Genomic DNA, 19,830 nt, shown 5'->3' with positions numbered 1-19,830 from the left:
AGGACATACAGAACCACACATGCACACATAATTAAAAATAAACATAATCTTTTAAAAATTGTAACTTTAACATATATTATCTCTTCATTTTACAAGAAAGTTCGTCTAGCAGCAGTGAAGTATTGAGGTGTGGGGACAGAATGGGAACCTTGCAAGGTATAGGGACAAAAGAGGTGAAAAAGTAGAATATTAATGGCCAGTAGATTTGTGGTAACAGAGGTAGCAGATTTAAGGGCTAGTAAGTCAGCAGTGTGAAATGTTAAGACGCTCACTAATCTATATTGCAGGGATTCTTACAGCAGTTCTGTGAATGGAAGCAGGTAGGGCTTGCAGGCATGTTACTGCAGGCCTTTAATCCCAGCAGTGGGGAAACAGAGGCAGGCAGATCTCTTGAGTTCAAGGCCAGCCAGGCATGCATAGACCCTGTCTCAAAAACAAAGCAAGCAAGTAAGCAAGCAAACAAACAAAAAACCTGTTTTACCTTTCCTCCTTTTGAAACTTGAATTTCAAGTTTACAGAACTGCTGTAGATACTTGATTATTCATTTTGCTTTTAAGCAGAGTTGCTTTAGACTTTCCATTTTTTAAGCAGCCATTATCTCAGTAATGATTTACATTTGTGCCAATTGTTAAAGCTATTTTTCTTCAGTCAGTATTGAAAATGACCTAAAAATGATCATAACTTTCGTTATGAACAAATTTCTTCATGTTATTTTGTTGTTGTTGTTAAAAAAATCCTTTTTATAACTTATCAATTTTAGATGTTATCAGCTGTTAAAAATGTACATGCCAACAAAGTGGAGCTTGGCATATTACTTCAAAAATAGTACCTTGATGTGTCACATAAAAGCATAGCTCATGGGCTGCAGATACAGCTCAGGTGACAAAGAGCTGGGCTCACGTGTGAGGCTCTGGGTTTAATGTCAGTGTTGCAAACACAGAAAAGAATGAATGGATTAGAGTAGCAAGTTAGTTCTGGTGTGCAACCAATTAATATTTCTCTCATACTTTGGTAACAACCCCCTTCCCTGTGCCAGTGAGGAACCAGAAGCCTCTTTTCATACATTAGGCGAATGTTTTCTGCTGTGAAGTCACACCCCACATTCAATAATAGTTTAGTAAGCACTTCATTGACTGCCAGGTACTGTGTTTTCTCACTGGGTCTGCATTACTGCGAAAGGAACAGGTAAAGGGGAGAAGTTGAATCTCTTGCCTAAGTCACGAAGAAAGCCGTTCATGCAGGCTGCCTGACCAGTTGCCCCTATGCCTTTCAAAGTTGAACGTTCATCTGAACTACCAGCTAGATGGTGTTTGCTGAGTTCTAGTCCTTAGATTTCTGATAGGGCAGGTATGAGTTGGGGCTCTAGTTACAATTTCTTTGTTTTCAGGTATTTCTGTTGCTGTTATCCAGTAACCACACTAGATGTAATGATTTTAGTTGTTTAACATTTTAATGTGGTTTAATGTGAAGTATATTAATTTGCTTTATTCTAGAGATTAGATGGATCAATAAAAGGGGAGCTGAGGAAACAAGCACTAGATCATTTTAATGCTGAGGGATCAGAGGTATGAATGCTTTTAAAATTATACATTTGTTTTAATTATTTTGTTTAGTAATCACATAGCCTTTGTTTTTAAAGAGTTGGTGCTGGTCTGCTTTCATTAGCTTTTACGTTTGTATTACATGTTAGATCTGGTCTGTCAGTATTTCAACATATTACAGTCAGCTTATTTCAACAGAAGTTAGCTCTCTATCATTAGAATTTGTTGTGTGACTTGAGTTTTTTTAAGAAAAAAAATACTTTTATTCTAGAAGTGAGCAGTATGCTTAATTTTGTTTGTTATTACTTCACGACTTCATGTTTTGAAATCTTATTGATTCTCATAAAGGTTTATACGTTAGTTACAACTATTGTTGTTTACATTGTTGTGGATCAAACCCAGTCCTTATACTGGTAGGCAAATGTTCTACCACCTGAGCCACTAAACAACATTAGTTAATATTTAATGTTACCTTCCAGTTTAATAGTGTCACTAGTAAAACACTTTAAATTTAAAAAATCAGTTGTAAAATGACTTTGAGTCTGATGTTGGTCACAGCTTGTATATTTAAACTTTCTTGTAGGATTTCTGCTTTTTGCTTTCTACAAGAGCTGGGGGTTTAGGCATTAACTTAGCCTCTGCTGACACTGTTGTCATATTTGATTCTGATTGGAATCCACAAAATGATCTTCAGGCTCAGGCACGAGCTCATCGAATTGGGCAGAAGAAGCAGGTATTTTTATTTCTTATTTGACCATTTTAGAGTATTTTCCTTTTTTTAAAAAACTACTATACAGATTTGACTAAGATGATGGGAAAGTCATTGAAACCCAGAGTTGACAGAACTAAGAACTTTATATGAGGCTCTGCATTCTGTTTAGATTGTAACTAGAATGAATGTTACATATTCAGTATATAAGCTTCATTTGTTGCCTTGCTTATTAGTTCAAATAGGGGGTATACAAAGTTCTCCACACACAAGAGCCAGCCCTATTTGGCAGTTTCTCTACAACCATCTGCTGCTGTTTGAACAACAACAACAAAAAAGGTGGCACTGTTTCTTTGATCTAGCGACACAGGAAGAGTTTAGCTAAGTTTTGTTTGTTGTGGATTTTCTTTAGAGGGTAGCTCATATAGTTTTGCCATCTGTTAGTGTAATGCATAAACTATAACAAAACATCGGAATCAAAGAAACTTTATGAAAGATAGTCGGGGTTGCAGGGTTTTTTTCTTTTGTTTTCTTTTTTTCACCATATAAATCAAAATTTAAAAATAAATTGTTCCTGCAGGTAGAGAGGTGGTTCAGTGGTTAAGAGCACTGCCTGCTCTTCCAGAGTACCTGGGTTCTAGTCTCAGCACCCACATGGAGGCTCACAGCTCGTCCCAGAGGTTGTTATTCTGGTTTCTGTGGGCACCACACATGAATGTGGTGCACAGACAGATATATGTGCAGGGAAAACGTGTGTGAACACGTATATACACACACCCACACATACTATTTAAAGTTTTTTATTTTTCCTTAACGCAAAAATAAGAAAATAAAAATTTCTAAGAAATGTACAAAGAGTAGTAGAAGTCAGAGAAAGGACTGCAGCAGGGGACAGCAGCTTTCAAGAAGCCAAGGTGGCCAAGGCCTAAAGAACTGCTTGAATTGGTAAGATTTCTGTGGGAGGGGTGGGCTTAGCCACCTCACAGGTGGCTAGCATGACCAAGCCTTCCACAGTCATTGAGAACAAGAACACAGCGATCAGCTTCCAGCTGTGGGTGGAGTCTGATGAGACAATAGCAGATCACAGGAAGGTCAAGCGCTTGACTGCTTTTGTTGGAGATAAGTGATGGGAAGCCCATCCTGACTGACCCATGTCAGTGAGGTGAGCACTTCAGCTTACAAGGAGACATGACCTGGTACCAGGTTTCCTCATTTTTCCCTCTGATGTTTTCTGAAGTCAAATGGTACCAGCCTGGATCCAGTTTCCATCATATATATGGTTTGTTTTTAAGAGTGTATCCAAACTGTACTCTGAGTAAAGCAGAGCCACAGCAAAAAATAAAGAAGAAAAAGGAAAAGAAAGAATGCATGAAGGAAAGACGCAAATAGATGTTAATGGCAGAACTTTTTGCTTTAGACATGACCTGTTGTTATTGATTCTTAAATTTTTGTTTTATGTATGACAACTTAAACCTCAGCAGAGGATGAACTGATCCATGATTACCATTTGGACACTCATGTCAGCAAGATCCCTGTTACTGTAGCTTGCTTCCCTGCTTGCTTTTTAGGTGAATATATATCGCCTAGTTACAAAGGGGTCAGTTGAAGAAGATATTCTTGAAAGGGCCAAAAAGAAAATGGTTCTAGATCATCTTGTGATTCAAAGAATGGATACCACTGGGAAGACGGTGTTGCACACGGGCTCTGCCCCGTCAAGGTGGGTGCCCGCCGGGTTAGGGGTCAGCATATGTTACTGTAAGTAGATTACAGCATGCTGTACTTAGTGTGGTTCATTTTATACTTTAATAACATTGTACTGCTTTGTGTTGGAGCCATATACACAGACATCTGGATTCACTACTCTAAACTGATCACCCAGAGCAATGCTCTTAATTTCTGTCTCATATTTCTTAGTTTTAAAATAAGTAGATTAGGATTATACCCATGTGACTTCCTCATCACTTATAAAGGCAACTATACTCAATATGCTCTGAAAATAATGCTGTTAAGATTGAACTTTCATGTTTCCTGTTTTCAGCTCTACTCCCTTCAATAAAGAGGAGCTGTCGGCCATTCTAAAGTTTGGTGCTGAGGAGTTATTTAAGGAGCCTGAAGGAGAAGAGCAGGAGCCCCAGGTTAGCAGCACCTACATCAGCATGTCTGTTGTCTGTTGGATGAGGGAAGATTCAAACATATGTAAAATTTCTTTTAATACAGGAAATGGATATAGATGAAATCTTGAAGAGAGCTGAAACTCATGAAAATGAGCCAGGCCCCTTGACTGTAGGAGATGAGTTGCTTTCCCAGTTCAAGGTAGGCTTTTCCTTTTCTCATAATTGCAGATTGGTGAAGGATTGAGTTAATATTTTGATACTGTTCTTTACACAGAACTAACAAGATAGTTTTTGTGTTAAAATTTTCTATATTGTACAAAAGTTTGTGCTCAAACCATCAGCACTTAATAAAGACCAATTTAATCCATTGTACAAGATGGGTTCCTAACTTACATCCAGAATTATGCCAAGCAAATAGCACGCCCCTACATATTTAGGATAACACATGAATGAATGTGATCTGTATTGAGATTTTCATGATTGGAGCTGATTTCCTTAGATAGTATTTTTTATTCCTTGGGAGTTTCATCCATTTATACAATACTCATTGACCATTTCCATCTACTGTGACGACTCAGATTCCCCTGGGTGCCTCTCTCTGTACTTCCTTCACAAGTTGGATTTTGTTTTTGTTTTTGCTTTTTTGGTTGTTGTTTTGTTTTTGTTTTTTGAGACAGAGGTTTCTCTGTGAAGCCTTGGCTTTCCTGAACACGCTTTTCAGACCAGGTTGGCCTCGAACTCACAGAGATCCTCTTGCCTCTGCCTGCCCGAGTGCTGGGATTAAAGGTGTGTGCCACTGTACCTGGCACAAATTGGATTTTTATGGGAGTGGATTTCAACAAAAATTAATTGAAGAATTTATCAAAAATTAAGAACACTCCAGCAAATCAGTCAACCTGAGTAAGTAGCTGTCATATCACTTGTCATATTCCTGGCTTGCTGAGGTGACACAGCACAAACAGCTGACGTCAGGGAGGAGCGAACTTGAGCGATGCTTGTCTTGTTTGTTTGTGTTCTGTTTTTAAAGGAGCAGGCATCTGGACTAGAAAGATGGCTCAGGCCTTAAAAACTCAAGATCAAAAACAAACAAACAAAAACCAAAACTGAAGTTCTTAGGGATCAGTTGGCATTTGTTCATTCAATAGATACTAATTATAATATCTGAATACCATGGACTTAGACATCAGTCACTTACTCGGGAGGATAAAGGATGGACTGGGGTGGGACAGTGAAGTGGAAGACAATGAAATAAAGATTTTTGAAACGATCACTCTGGGTTTGATCTAGCAAAGCGTTTTTTCTGTGATTACATTTTGAGTTGAATTTGTTGGGGAGAGGCAAGAAAGGAAAAAAATAACCACAACTCTATAATAACTAGAATAAATGCAGAATATTTATATACCAGTGAATTGGTACTCTGATAATGGCTAGCTACCTACTAAGGCTACCTATTTGTTTAATTGTTTTTATTCATTTGATTTTTTTGAGGCAAGTACTTATGGAAAACATGCTTGCCTGGAACTTGTTATCTTTCTAACGAAGCCTTCTGGATACTTTAATTACAAATGTGCTCTAGGATGCTTGAGTACATGTTAATTTTAGAGAATAAACACCCTCAGTCTCTTTATCTTTGTGAATTGTAGGCATAAGTTTTCTTGTCTTCATTCAGTTATGTGTATTCACATATTAGTACTGGTAGACAGCTTTAATGAGTGTTGGCTAATATCATCTTAGAACTTTCGGTGTGTTAAATCATCCTCACAAAAGTTAGTTTCTCTTTCTTCCTTTAAAGTGCGAGGGAAGGAAGCAAAGGTCTGGACAGCTATTTATTTACCTCAGGTGTTAGGGGGCTACTCTTGCTCTGTTGCTGTGAAGGAGCGGCGGGGTGCTTTTTGGCACTCACTAGTTCACAGACTGGGAATTCCTGTAGAAGATTACATAGCATCTTAATGTTGCTGTTGTTATTTTGTTAACTACTAGTTTCCTGTCTGCCTTGAGTTCTGCTATTAATAATGCTGAACAGCAAGACAGAAATCATTGCTGAAAGGAATTGTAGGGTCAGTTGGTTTGATCTACTTTGCTCTAATAAAGAAATAACTAAATAATTAGCAGTCATCATAGTTTAGTTCATAACCTTACCTTGAACTATCTGGGTTTTTGTTGTGATTGTTGAGATGGTGAGGAGGGGTTTCTGAGGTTGACCTCAAACACTTGGCGTCAGTGATTCTTCTACGTTATTTGGGAATATGAGCTAGGGTGGTTGGCCCCAGTTATAGTAGGCTGGTTCTTAGATAAAGTTAGTTTTGTCTTCTATCTTACCACTACTCCTTTAAAGATGTGACTTAGGGTTAAATATTGTCCATTATACTTGATCTGTTAAAATTCTGGAATTTATCAGGTTGCCAACTTTTCAAATATGGATGAAGATGACATTGAATTGGAACCTGAAAGAAATTCAAAGAACTGGGAGGAAATTATTCCAGAAGATCAAAGAAGACGATTAGAAGAGGAAGAAAGACAAAAGGAGCTTGAAGAAATTTATATGCTCCCAAGAATGAGAAACTGTGCAAAGCAGGTGACTTTATGGTTTTGGAGTATTGTTGTATATATATCTATCTGTGTATATACATATCCGCATCACAGTTTATTGTGAAATGCTCTTTTTGTTTGCTTTATAATTAGTAAGGATTCATAATTTTGTTTCTCTTAACACCTTTGATAATTTGCCTTAAAATGAGTCGGAAATTATTTCCTCCTGAGGTGGTGAATTTATATAGATTTGGGAATTTTTCCTTATTAAATGATGGGATTATTGTCAGAGAAACTATTTTGGTCTGGTTTTTGTTGTTGGAAGATTTTAGTTGACTTCTATTTCTTTTATAAATAAGATGTTCAGGATATGTTTCTTCCTGAGTGAGTTTGATAGTTTCTTCTGAGGATTTTTGTTCTTTTCTTTTGAATTTAGAGGCATAACTTAATATTTTCTTATTTTTATGTCTTAGTGATGTATGCCCTTTTATTACTAATACTGGTAATATCTTGATTATTATTTTTTTTTAATTCTTTTTTTTTTCAATGCAGTTTATTCAGAACCTTGAACAATCATCGGACCCTGATATCTTGATTATTTTAAGTAGAGATTAATTAGCTTTATCTTTCAATGAATGAGCTTTTTGTTTCACTCATTTCTATTTTTAATTCATGTTTTTGTTCTTTATCATTTATTTTGATTTAATTTGTTTTTACTTTAAGATGTGAGTTTGAACGCTAAATTGAGATTTTTTTCTGTTACCATCCAATGCTCTAATTTTCTTTTGAATACAGCCTTTTATGAATCTTACAAATTTTATTATCTGTTGTTATTTTCCTTTGTTACACATATTGTAGTATCCCTCACTGGCTTCTTTGATTTTTAATTTAATTGGGAGATTTTTCCCAGTATGTTTTTAATATCTTTAGGAAAAGAAAACCAACCAACACTAGATTTCTTTTCTCTTTGTTGAATATTGCATTTTAAGATTTTCTTGTGTACTGAATATTTTTGGCATCTTATTACATTTTTAATGAGTGAGAAACTTATTTATGTCCTTTGCCATTAACCCAAGGGAAAAGAATTTTTCTTTTCCGAGAGGTCTCCTGTGCCCTCAAGTCAGTGAGAGAGAAGGGTCTTTTAGGCTCACTGCCCATCCTGGAAGAGCTGAGTTCTACTTTCTTGGGCTTTCATTCTGGAGGTCAGTTTTTCCAAGTCATTTGCACTGCTGGTCTTTATTAAACACCCAGCACTGGTTTTTTAGGAGGCGGGCCTAGGAGGGGTTCTCTATAGCCCTTGCTTCCAGTTGTCCTGTGTTTGCTAACTCTCAACCTTTAGTCAAGTGCAGCTGGTTTAGTTCTAACCCGCTTGCACGGTACTCTAGCTATCACCTGTGTCTTCACAAATAGCCAGGGTTCAAGTATCTTCTTGGCAATACTTTGATTTAGGTGTTTAAGTTGTCCATGATTTTAGTTTTAACGCACATTTAAAAGTTGTAAATTAGGTTTTCAGTTAGGGTGGAAGCTGTGTTTCTACATAGCAGGCAGAAGTGGAGCCAAATGTGTTGGCCTGAAGATTACTATAGATGGTGTCTCCTATCTGTGCGTATTTCTACAGACTCCAGAGTAACTTTTCTTTGAGACAGGGTTTCTCTGTGTATGTAGCTTTGGCTGTCCGGGACCAGGCTGTTCTCAAACTCTCAGAGATCTGCCTGCCTCTGCCTCCCCGAGTGCTGGGACTACAGGTGTGCGTAGCTCAAAGTGGATTTTTTAATAGTGCACAGGAAGTTCAGCAAGACATTAGTTCTTCTGAAAGGGAAAGATGAGGGTAAAATAGTCAAGAATTTCCTGACTTATTTAGCCGTTTAAAGCTTTGGGAAAAACTCCAGAGACTTAGTTTATGTTTTGGTACATTGATTAAGAATAAAAATGCTAGTTGGGTGTGGTGCACACCTGTAATCCCAGCACTAGAAGAGGCTGAGGCCGGTAGATACCTGTGAGTTGTCCAGGCCAGCCTAGCCTACAAAGTGAGTCCAGGACAGCCAAGACTACACAGAGAAACTTTGTGTCTAAAAACAAAACAAAACAAACAAAGAGTTACAAGTAAGTGCAATGTCTGGCTTCCCTCCCCCCCACCTTGAAAACATTTGATCAGCTTATTAGAAAAGGAGGAGGATGATATTTAGAAGGAAAAAATACTAAAAAGGAAAAAAAATTCATTCCTCCAGATAGGCCTACCAATGCTTCTTTAATATGCATGACCACAGCATTTTATATTGCCCTTATTTGGCTAATTAGCTTGAGTTCCTGTGATTCTGGAACTTGTTTTCTTCCCTTGGACAGTGTACCGTAAATGTTAATTCTACAGGCAGTTGAGTAGCTTCTTGGCATTCCACCCTGTGGATGACTTACCTACTTCCTCTATAGTTAAATATAGTTAAAGCCTACACACCTTTAACTTTCTTTATGTGAAGGATTTTACTGGACCTTCACATTTTTGATCTTAGGAAAATGCCCTAAAGTGACTTGGTTATCAGAATAATGACTTTAGATGCTTATAAGAGCGTCTTAACAAATACCCTGTTTTAAATAATTAGCAGGGGCTGGAGAGATGGTTGAGAGGTTAAGAGTACTTCTGCTGGCTGCTCTTCCAGATGTTCTGAGTTCAGTTCCCAGCAACCACATAGTGGCTCATGACCATCTATAATAAAGATCCAGTGCCCTCTTCTGGCTTGCAGGCATACATGCAGGCAGAATACTGTATTAAAGAAAATAGTAATAAATATTTTAAAATCAGCAGACATACAAGAATTGTACCCGTTGTTGTCCAGGTTTATAGCATTGCAGATAGTGGCCATTATTTCTTTGTTTATCAAGCTGATGGGCTTAGAAAGAAATTCCATGCTGGGCATTGGTGTCATACATCTTTAATCCTCACTTTTTTATATAAAGTGAGTTCTAGGACAGCTAGGGCTGTTACACGGAGAAATCTTTGTCTCCAGAAAAAGGAAGTATAATTGAGCTCATATAGTTTTGCATTTATGCTGCTACACTGGTTGCCAGCTAATGGCCATTATCATATGTTTACAGAAAGCTGCTTGTTTTCTTGTTGATTTATAAGTGCCTCAGATACTAAGCTCAGTAGCCTTTTGTCATTATATGTTATTTCATTCTCTATTTGACTATTTTTGGCTGCGGAATGTTTTCCACCTGTAGATTAATGCTTTTAAAGTTTTACAGTAGTTCACTATGTTTGTCTTTGCACGTAAGATACAAGACTTTTTTAACTTGTATTTGGGTATATTTTTGTTTTGTTTTCCAGATAAGTTTTAATGGAAGTGAAGGCAGGCGCAGTAGAAGCAGGAGATATTCTGGATCTGATAGTGATTCAGTCTCGGAAAGGAAACGGCCGAAGAAACGTGGGCGACCACGCACCATCCCTCGGGAGAATATTAAAGGATTTAGTGATGCAGAAATTAGGCGGTAAGAGGACATAGACCATTTTGTTTCACTTGGTGTTTTTAGAGCATGAAACTAAATATAAAAACTAGATTGAGGGGTTTTAGAGGGTAAAATTGTAGGTATTTGTGTAGGAATTGAGTTCAGCCTAGATACTGATTATAACTTTGGGAAAAGGTGTAACATCTAATGTTTGCATGTTATTTACTGTTACATCACTTGTGTAACAGTATTGTTTCCTCTTACTGTAGTTCATAATGACCCTTTTGAACAATAAAAGTACATTTTAGCACAGTTCATACTACACTTATGTTTTCCAGCATTAGTAATTTTTCAGGCAATTAATTTAGCTCTATATTTTTCTTGTTTACATTGAGGTGATTGCTTTTTGAAAGCAGTCATGCATTCCTGGGGCTGGGATGGAGCTGAGCAGTAGAGCTTGGACTTTGCCTGTGTAGGATCCTGGCATTCTTAGCACTACTCAGGAACGGTAAATGTGGAAGGCAGACTGGCAGTGAGGACAAGCCAGCCTCTGCCCCAGCACACGTGTGTGCTCGTCTCCAGTGGAGCAAGAGCAGCTTAGCTTGGGCAGTAGCTTCACCTGTAAAGTTTGATAATAGCTTGTGCGTTTTTTATGTTTTAGACATTTGTTTCTTTCAAGTTATTTTTAACTCTTTTCCTTTAAATCATAGACCTGACAAAGTTCTTCCTCATTGTTCCTACAAGAAAACTAAATGCATTGTTAGTTTTCATTAAGGGAACTTTTATGACCATCTGATTTGCTGGACTTTCTGTCTTTAGTTGGAGAAGCATTTCATCTTCTACTTTCTGGATATTTTCCCTCATCCATCAACCATTTAAGTTGCTTTGTTGTGACATAAAATTTTTGTTTCTATTGCTGGTATAATAGTCATCTGAATGGAACCCTTTGAGTAAATCTTGGTCAGCTTTAGGAGTGTGATGAGGCATAATGGTTGATAATAATTTTGGAGACAATTCCTCTTGTGGTAGCTTTGGACCTTTTTTTTTCATGTCTTATGAAAATAATAAAGTAATTTCTAAAATAAAAATTAGCTTCTATTGTTTTATTTATATTGATATCTTAGCTTCTTCTTTGGGTGATACAGTGTTATATCTGGTATAATTGTTAATGTCCTAACAATTTATAGCTTAGTTTCTTCTTTTTTTAAATCAGGGAACAGTACCTTAAATTAAGTTTTTTTTTTGTTTTGTTCTTTATTTTTCTTTTCTGTTTGTTTGTTTGATTTGGTTTTTGTTTTTTTAACACAGGGTCTCATGTAGCTCAGGCTGCCCTTGAGCTCCTGATCCCCTTGCCTGCACCTCCCAAGTGCTAGAATTGTACTTGCACCACCATGCCTGACTCCAAGTATTTTCTTATTTTTATATGCATTATAAATACAGAGTGATTTGTGTGTGTGCGTATATATGAATGTATGTATGTGTGTTATCTTGTCTGTGTATGTCTGTGGTTACTGTTTTTGGTTTTTACAGCGTTGGGAATCAAATCCATGACCTTTGTGCATTCTTGGCTGGCTCTATACTACTGAGCTACACCCAGTCCACTTAAATATAAATTATATATACATATATATGGGTGTATGCATACATAAATATATATGTGTATATATATATATAAACACATTTGTATAAAACACATTTGAACCAAAAATTTATTTTCTGTTAGGTTTATCAAGAGCTATAAGAAATTTGGTGGCCCTCTGGAGAGGTAAATACATTTGTCATCCTCATAGTTTGAAATGTGTAATATGTTGTCATGTTTGTTTACTTGGTTACCATTCAGTTCAGCTACTTGACTGAATTTGCTTTAATAAGCATTTTTAAAAATTGGCAGGAGCCAAATTGCAGATTGATTATTAAAATGCATTTGTATGATTTAAGTCTCTAGAATTTTCTTATCTTTGAATAAGTGTCAGTAAATCACACCTTGTTGCTTTCTGACAACTGTAATATATTTCTCAGTCATTATCTTTTTTCCCCATTAACTATTTAAGAAAGAGTACGGATCTATCACAGAGGGACTAAGGCGCTAACCTGACCTGACCTTCTTGTCTTCTGTAGTAGTAAACTCTCTGAATGCAGAGCATCAAAGACTCATTCATAAAATACATATACATTCAATTTTCTTTTGAGTGAGTTGCTTAAAATGCAGCAATATTTGCATTTTTATTTTATATGATGGAAATAACCTTAACTGTTAATTTTTATCAATTCTATGGTAATACAAAGTTCAGGACCTTTTAGTTTATAATTGTAATAAAATTTTATCACTCCCTTTCTGAAACAGACTTTTCATGGTTAGTGTATATATATTCTTCAGGAGCTTACCATTTGCTCTGTAATGAATTCTTTACCTTGATTAATGCTTTTGAGTGTGTGGTGAATTGATTCTCTGATAAATTGTCCTAGTTTTCTGTACTTGTTGTATGAGCTAGACTTTACAGGAAAGACAAGAGTGATATTTGGATTTTGAAATAAGCTTTTTTAAATTATATCATTTCGTTTAATGTATTTATCTTGAAAATTGAATTGTCTTATTACAGATTAGATGCAATCGCTCGAGATGCTGAATTGGTTGATAAGTCAGAAACAGACCTCAGAAGACTAGGAGAATTGGTGCATAATGGTTGTATTAAAGCTTTAAAAGATAGTTCTTCAGGAACAGAGCGAACAGGTAAACACCTTCCTGCTTGTCATTCTTAGAAGATGCTTAGCTGGGTACAGTGGGCTGTTCTGAGTAACCAGAGTTGGAGTGTAGAGACTCGAGTTGCATTTGCAAGGCAGTGAGTGTGCTCCTCAGTGTCCCCCTGGGCTCTGCGTAGGACATAATTGAGGAATTACTCTTATGCTGTCTTGTGTATGTGACCAGATGAAGAACATTTAAATATGCACAGGTGGCATTATTTTGGAGTATGCAGTTATTTCATTATGCTTATTTTCTCATCTAGTTGAGGAAAAATATCTACATAAGATTTTTAATCTGATGCACTGAAGAAATCATTGTGAGATTCTTGTCTAGAGGCTGCTGGTGCCAGTCTCCTTTCCTTTATTTACCAAAACATCACAGAGGGACTTTTGTGAATTGACATTTTTTGGTTTAGCTAGTAGCATGTATAGTGAAATAAAACCTTAAGTAATATATGTTATCAATAATATCCTGCTGTTGTAGACTTTTCCGTAGTTATGTGTGTTTCTGTGCTCTTGTGTGAAAGGTGGCCGACTTGGGAAGGTGAAGGGGCCGACATTTCGAATATCGGGAGTACAAGTGAACGCGAAGCTAGTCATTGCTCACGAAGACGAGTTGATACCTTTACACAAGTCTATTCCTTCAGATCCAGAAGAGAGGAAGCAGTGAGTTTCTTACTTCATCAGACTCTGTTACTGAGCACTTTGTTATGAACATATGCTACTTTTTTTGTGGCATTGACTGTTTTTGAACAGAAAGTTTTAGTTACTTAAATATTCTAAAATTTACATTTTAGACCATTATTAATTTGAAGTAATTATTACCACCTTTAATCTAGGTATACAATCCCGTGCCATACAAAGGCTGCTCACTTTGATATAGACTGGGGCAAAGAAGATGATTCTAATTTGCTAATTGGTATCTATGAGTATGGCTATGGAAGCTGGGAGATGATTAAAATGGATCCAGACCTCAGTTTAACACACAAGGTACTTAACATTTCCTGACTTTGTTGGCTGCTAATATTGTCTGTGAGTTACTCTAATTTTTAAAAATTATTTTGAAAATAAGTTTAATTGAGAATAAGGAAATAAAGGCTCTAATTCTGCAATTTCTACTTTAGAACTTGGTTGGTTCTCATGAAATAAATGAATTTAAATAATTTCTTACTGTTTTGCTTTATTTCTGAGTTATATTTTTATAATTAAGACACAGGTATAAATTACTTGATTTAATTTACTTTTCCATTTAAAGTAAACAAAAAGAAAACTTAAAGTCTTATAATGGCTTTCTTAGAAATCAACAATGCTAAGGAATGCTTCACTGTGTTGAAACTCCTTACTCTCCTGCATGGTCCCTGGATTGCTGGGTCACTGTGTCCTGGAAAATTATTATCTTGAGAAAATATCAATTAATGTTAGAAATATAGGTGATTTTTATTGTTGTTCTGACAGCTTTTTTTTTTCTTTTTAAACAAAATGGAGACATTAGGAGCATTTCTTGGTGCTATTTTTTTTTCTACTTACGTGTTTGTGTGTTTGTGGGAGCACGTGTGCATGTTTGTGGAGGCCAGAGGGTAACCTTGGGTGTCAACCTCAGGTTGGTCGGTCTGTCTTTCTGTCTTCTAGACAGGGTTTCTCATTGTTCTAAAAGTTTACAGTCAGGTTAGACTGCCTGGCCAGATGGCCCCAGGTACCTTCCTGTCTCTTCCTCTCCAGTGCTCAGGTCACACCTCAGACTTTTTTTGTTTGTGTAGCATGAGAGGTTTTGTTTCCTTGCTTTGTTTGCAGTATGTATGTGTTTTGAGGTTGTGTGTGTGTCTGTCTGTGTGTTTTGATACACATTTCACCAGGCTATTCATCCTGGCTGGCTTAGGGCTCTTGATTGTCTTCCTCCTGAATGCTTGGATTTCAGGTGTTTGCTCTTACAACTGGCTAAATTGAGATTTCTTTTTAGGTGTATGTAAATAGAATTTATTCCCAAGAGACAGATACAGTGATGAACACTGGTAATCCTAGTACTCACAGACAAGAAAATTGCCATAAGTTTGAGGCCAGCCAAGACTGTAAGACAGTAAGACAGTCTCAGTAAAGAAGAAAAGAATGTCTGGGTAGTGGTGGTGCACAACTTTAATTCCAGCACTGAGAAGGCTGAGGCAGGTGGATCTCTGAGTTTGAAGCCAGCCTAGTCTACCAAAGGAGATCCAAGGCTACACAGTAAAACCCTGTCTCTAATAAACAAGCAAATAACAATAACAACAAAAGAAGAATGACTTTGCTTCCAAGGAAATGAAATGTGTTTATGATGCGGTGTAAACATTGTATTTGTGGCTGTGCGCAGTTCTGTGTCTGCTGCATATCCTATTCCTCCAACAATATAAGCCATATTAGAAGCTTTAATGTGTGAACTGTGTGCATATTTACTAAGTTGCCTTTTTCACCAGCAAATTGTTCATGTTATTTATGAAAGACGGCCTGGAAAATGTGTTGCCCTTTCAGATTCTTCCAGATGACCCTGACAAAAAGCCACAAGCCAAGCAGTTGCAGACACGCGCAGACTACCTCATCAAATTACTTAGCAGAGATCTTGCAAGAAAAGAGGCTCAGAGACTCTCTGGTGCAGTAAGTTAAAATGTGCATGTTCAGAAGCAGCTCACGCTTCTAGAGTTAATTGACCGAGCCAGATAGCTATACTTAATGTAGGAACTTCATTGTTTCTTAGCTTAGAACTTGATTATGACAGTGGAGAGAGGCCAGGCCTATATATTTTATTATTTGAAGTATTACAGTTTAATGCACAGAGTGAAGGGTCAGAGACTTTGAGATACTTCAAAAAAGATTTTTAAAAAACTTTGTAAAAATTTATTTTTATTGTATGTCTTTGAATATTTTTCTTGCATGTATGTCTGTGTACCATGGTGCCCATTGAATCTAGAAAAGGACACCAGATTCCTAGAGCTAGAGATAATATGTGGTTGTGAGCCACCATGTGCTAAGAGTAGCAAATGCTCTTAGCCACTAAGCTATCTCTACAGGCCCGAGAGTGACAGTTCCTCACTCTTCAATCTTTCCAATCCTTTGCAGTTTGCCTGTAACCATGATGTCAACAACTATCTGTATGGTATTGAAAATATTTCTATCACTATGTTGATAGCACTGAATTTAGTTGCAAGTGATACAGTCTGAGTCTCTTTGAAGGAATAATTGCAGTGGTTAATACTTTTGACATTATTGGATTTGATGTAATAAAGTTGTGTTTCCTCTATTGAGTCTAAACTTGCAACTCATTACCAGTAGACTTTGAATATATGAGTCTAAGTTGCAGATTAGTATTTTACTGTTTTTAAAACAGGAAATCAGTGCATTGATTAAATACAAATAATTGCTTTTAGGGAGGTTCAAAGAGGAGAAAAACAAGAGCTAAAAAGAATAAAGGAATGAAGTCCATAAAAGTAAAAGAAGAAATAAAGAGTGACTCATCTCCCCTGCCTTCAGAGAAGTCTGATGAAGATGATGACAAAGTATGTATACTTTTGTAGCACCAGCTGTTAGTGTAGGAAGAGAAGTTGCACTTTAGAAATGGAATTTTTCTGTGGTTTGTGTGTGTGTGGCTTATAATGTAGACTAGATCATAACTGTGTAATAAATACATATATGAGACACAGATCAAAGATCCATCCTTTCAAATCCTAGTTTCAGTGACTGAGTTTTTCAGAAGTTTATGTGGACATATAGTTGAGGAGAGGAATTGGTTTGAGCACTTTTTTAATGGCTTACTTAAAAGATAGTGGCTAACTTTACAAGATAAAGGAGACATAGTCTTTAGTACAGTAGAAAGGAAACCTTATTTTAAAAACCTAACAATAGTAAGAGTGAGTCAAGAGAGATCTCCAAATGAAGCTTGAAAAAATGAAATACATGAATATTCACTGAAAACAAGTACTTGTAGAAGAAAACGAGTAATTGTTCTGAAAGCTAATCATTAAAGCTAACCTTTATGGGTGGGCTTTTGTTTTGTTCTCTTTTCCAGATGAATGAATCCAAGCCTGAAAGTAAAGACCGATCCAAAAAGTCTGTGGTGTCCGACGCTCCTGTTCACATCACTGCAGGGGGAGAGCCAGTTCCCATAGCTGAGGAGTCTGAAGAGCTGGACCAGAGGACGTTCAGTATTGTAAGCACCAGAACTTTTGCTTAGAGTGAAGTAGAGGAGGGTAAAAAAAACTCAGTCAACTATTATATTTAGGATTTTAAACTTTTCACTTCCTGATCCAGTAATTAAAGTATTTGAGTGCTAATGTGCAAGGGTTATTTTCACTAAATTCAACCATCAGTGAAGACTTAAAGTCCACTTACAGAGGAAATTGAGATGAAGTAACAGAGAGGCAGGCCTTGTGATACAACAAGAGGGTGAGAAACTTCCTAAGTTTAACCTAAGAATAGAAAATGTGTTGTTACAGGCTGCAAACGAAAGAGTATGCGTGTACAAATAATTTCATTGTGTATGGGTCCGTACCTCGACCCTGTGACTCCTCATTAGAGTTTCCGAGAACTTGGATATTGTACTAGTTGGAACCATGAGCTTGTTTTGGAACTATGAGCTTGTTTTAGTTGCTTGTTGTTAGACTTAAATTTAGTCTTAATCAGTTTTGCCACTGTAAACCAAATGCAGCACTTGCAAGGGACATTTTCACCTCAGAAACTAGTCTCCAGCTCCGGCTTTCGTCCTTCTTTTCCTTTGTTCTTAGACTATCTGGTTCTGGGATGTGCTGTAATATAGGTTCAATCGTCGTTTTCATTGCTCTTTTAAATATAATGGTTCTTACTAGTTTTTGTTACTTCCATTTACGCAGCTTTTGTGCTGTGTCTGTTTGGGTTTATGGCCTCTGGGATTCCTATTGTTCTTTTCAATGACCTCTATGTCGTGACCTAGTTCTTAGTCTAACCTCCTTGTCTGTCTGTCAAGTCTATGTATCTATCTATCCATCTGTCTTCTTTCATTTATTCTGCCTTTCGGAGTGGTGAAGGTGATACGTTCTACTTTGAGAAAACATTAACTGCTTCACTTGAAGTTCTTCCCCTATTCCATGTACTTCTATTGAGTAAAGGGAGGTTATACTTCTAACTTGTTTTCTCTCCTCACATGTCCTCTTTAGCCTTGTGATTTTCATGTAATGTTAAGAGAGAAAGTTTCCTACTGTGCCCAGTGCATGCATTCCTTTATTGTACACCTTAGAGAGTAAGAACGGAGTAATTTTAAGCGTGTATTCTTGAGCCAATGTTCTGAGCTTCCATGTGTTAGAGAGACTCCATCGCTCGGTCACAGCTGCCTGTGCTCTGTGTTTCCTCGGAGGCTGTTACTGCTGTTTGGTTTTCCCCATCCTAAACCATACTCTGTCCATCACAGCACCACAGCAGTTACTCTGCTTAGGAGGGTGATGCCACACTGTGCCACTTGCTTCCATACATTGAGCTCTCAGAGTTCTTTCCATCTCTTTCAGTATTTCCTCTCAGACTTGTAAAAGGCTTCGTGTCTGGTTAGTTCTCATCATCTGCCCCTTCTCTTACATGCTTCCAGATGTGTTATCATTTGTTCTGGCTTCAAACTGTCAAAACTAACTCTTTAAATATTGTTACAAACATCAGTTTTCCCTAAGATTCTAGTTAGATAGAAGGTTCCCTGTTCCATGTTTTTTCTTTTTTCCTGATCTTAGTTGTAATAGAGTATTGATTCTATAAAGAAACTTTTGCTTACTTCTCTATTTTCTGGGTTTATTATAATCTTACGTACGTTTTCTCTTTTCTATTTATTGTGTATATGCGTGTGCAGTGTGTCAGTGCAGACGCCTGCAGCAGGGTATATTCGCCTGAAAGCCAGAGTTGAGTTTTTGAGACTTGGTTCTGCTCTAGGTTCTGGGAATCAGATTCAGGTCACCAGGCTTGATCAACAAGTGCCCAGTGACCCACTGTACTAGTCCACTTGGGTTTTTGAGGCCTGGTCTTCCTTGTTGCTCATGTTGACCCAGAGCTCATCTTTCTGTCTTAGCCTGTGAAGTGCTGCAATTAAAGTTTTGAATCAACATACCTGGCTTACAAAATTTTCAGCAATATAAACTGTCAAACCAAGACTTGGCAAAGGGCAACTATGAATAAAGCTCCAAATGATTTGAAATGAAAGGTTGCCTCACACAGCCCCAGACTTCCCCTTTTTTTCCAGTGTTAGGCTTTTTATTTTATTTTATTTTTTTTGAGAAAGTATGTCATGTAGCTCAAGATAGTCTCAAATAGAGCCTAAGAAGACCTAGAACTTCTGATCCTCCTCTCTCTGCCTCCTGAGTTCTCAGATTATAAGCACAGACCACCACTACTGTACTGCAGATCTAGGGCAGTCCCTCATGCCGTCTGGACATGCACTCTACTAACTGAGCTCTGTGCCAGCTGAGAGTCCTCTCCTGGGGGGCGGGAGGGCTCTGTGTGGATCGTGTACACCCCTCTGGCCTGGGACAGTGACGTAGCTCAGGGTGGTTGTCCACCCCTTACTCTCCTGCCTTTTCTCTTGCAGGACTGTAATTATGGTGTCACAACATTCAGCTGAAAAAAAGATAATTCATAGATTTGATATTAAATTATTCCGGATAAAGAATGGAGAACTTTAACCAACTTAGATAAATGGACAGTGAAACACTGAATTACTCACAAATCTGCAACTAAATAAACAATTCATCATGGCCTTTTAGAGCAGGAATATAAAGACTTT

General features: G+C 37.2%; 1 protein-coding gene across 3 annotated transcripts in view; it reads left to right on the top strand.

Annotated features, from left to right (window-relative positions):
* The window catches only part of Chd1 (chromodomain helicase DNA binding protein 1), a 71,616-nt gene that overhangs the window by 39,922 nt on the left and 11,864 nt on the right, over window positions 1-19,830 (top strand). For all 3 annotated transcript variants that reach the window (XM_060373433.1, XM_060373430.1, XM_060373431.1), the window contains exons 18-31: window positions 1,494-1,565; window positions 2,125-2,274; window positions 3,819-3,967; window positions 4,289-4,385; window positions 4,468-4,563; window positions 6,763-6,939; window positions 10,216-10,376; window positions 12,058-12,099; window positions 12,935-13,065; window positions 13,604-13,742; window positions 13,916-14,066; window positions 15,576-15,698; window positions 16,469-16,597; window positions 17,107-17,247. In XM_060373433.1, the coding sequence (XP_060229416.1) occupies window positions 1,494-1,565; window positions 2,125-2,274; window positions 3,819-3,967; window positions 4,289-4,385; window positions 4,468-4,563; window positions 6,763-6,939; window positions 10,216-10,376; window positions 12,058-12,099; window positions 12,935-13,065; window positions 13,604-13,742; window positions 13,916-14,066; window positions 15,576-15,698; window positions 16,469-16,597; window positions 17,107-17,247 (1,758 nt within the window). The remainder of the gene's footprint in view (window positions 1-1,493; window positions 1,566-2,124; window positions 2,275-3,818; window positions 3,968-4,288; window positions 4,386-4,467; window positions 4,564-6,762; window positions 6,940-10,215; window positions 10,377-12,057; window positions 12,100-12,934; window positions 13,066-13,603; window positions 13,743-13,915; window positions 14,067-15,575; window positions 15,699-16,468; window positions 16,598-17,106; window positions 17,248-19,830) is intronic.

The sequence above is a fragment of the Meriones unguiculatus genome, chromosome 20 (assembly GCF_030254825.1).
Source record: "Meriones unguiculatus strain TT.TT164.6M chromosome 20, Bangor_MerUng_6.1, whole genome shotgun sequence".
In the NCBI taxonomy this organism is placed as follows: Eukaryota; Metazoa; Chordata; class Mammalia; order Rodentia; family Muridae; genus Meriones; species Meriones unguiculatus.
The sequence above is the reverse complement of the archived record's forward strand: the minus strand, read 5'-3'. Positions and strand labels throughout refer to the sequence as shown.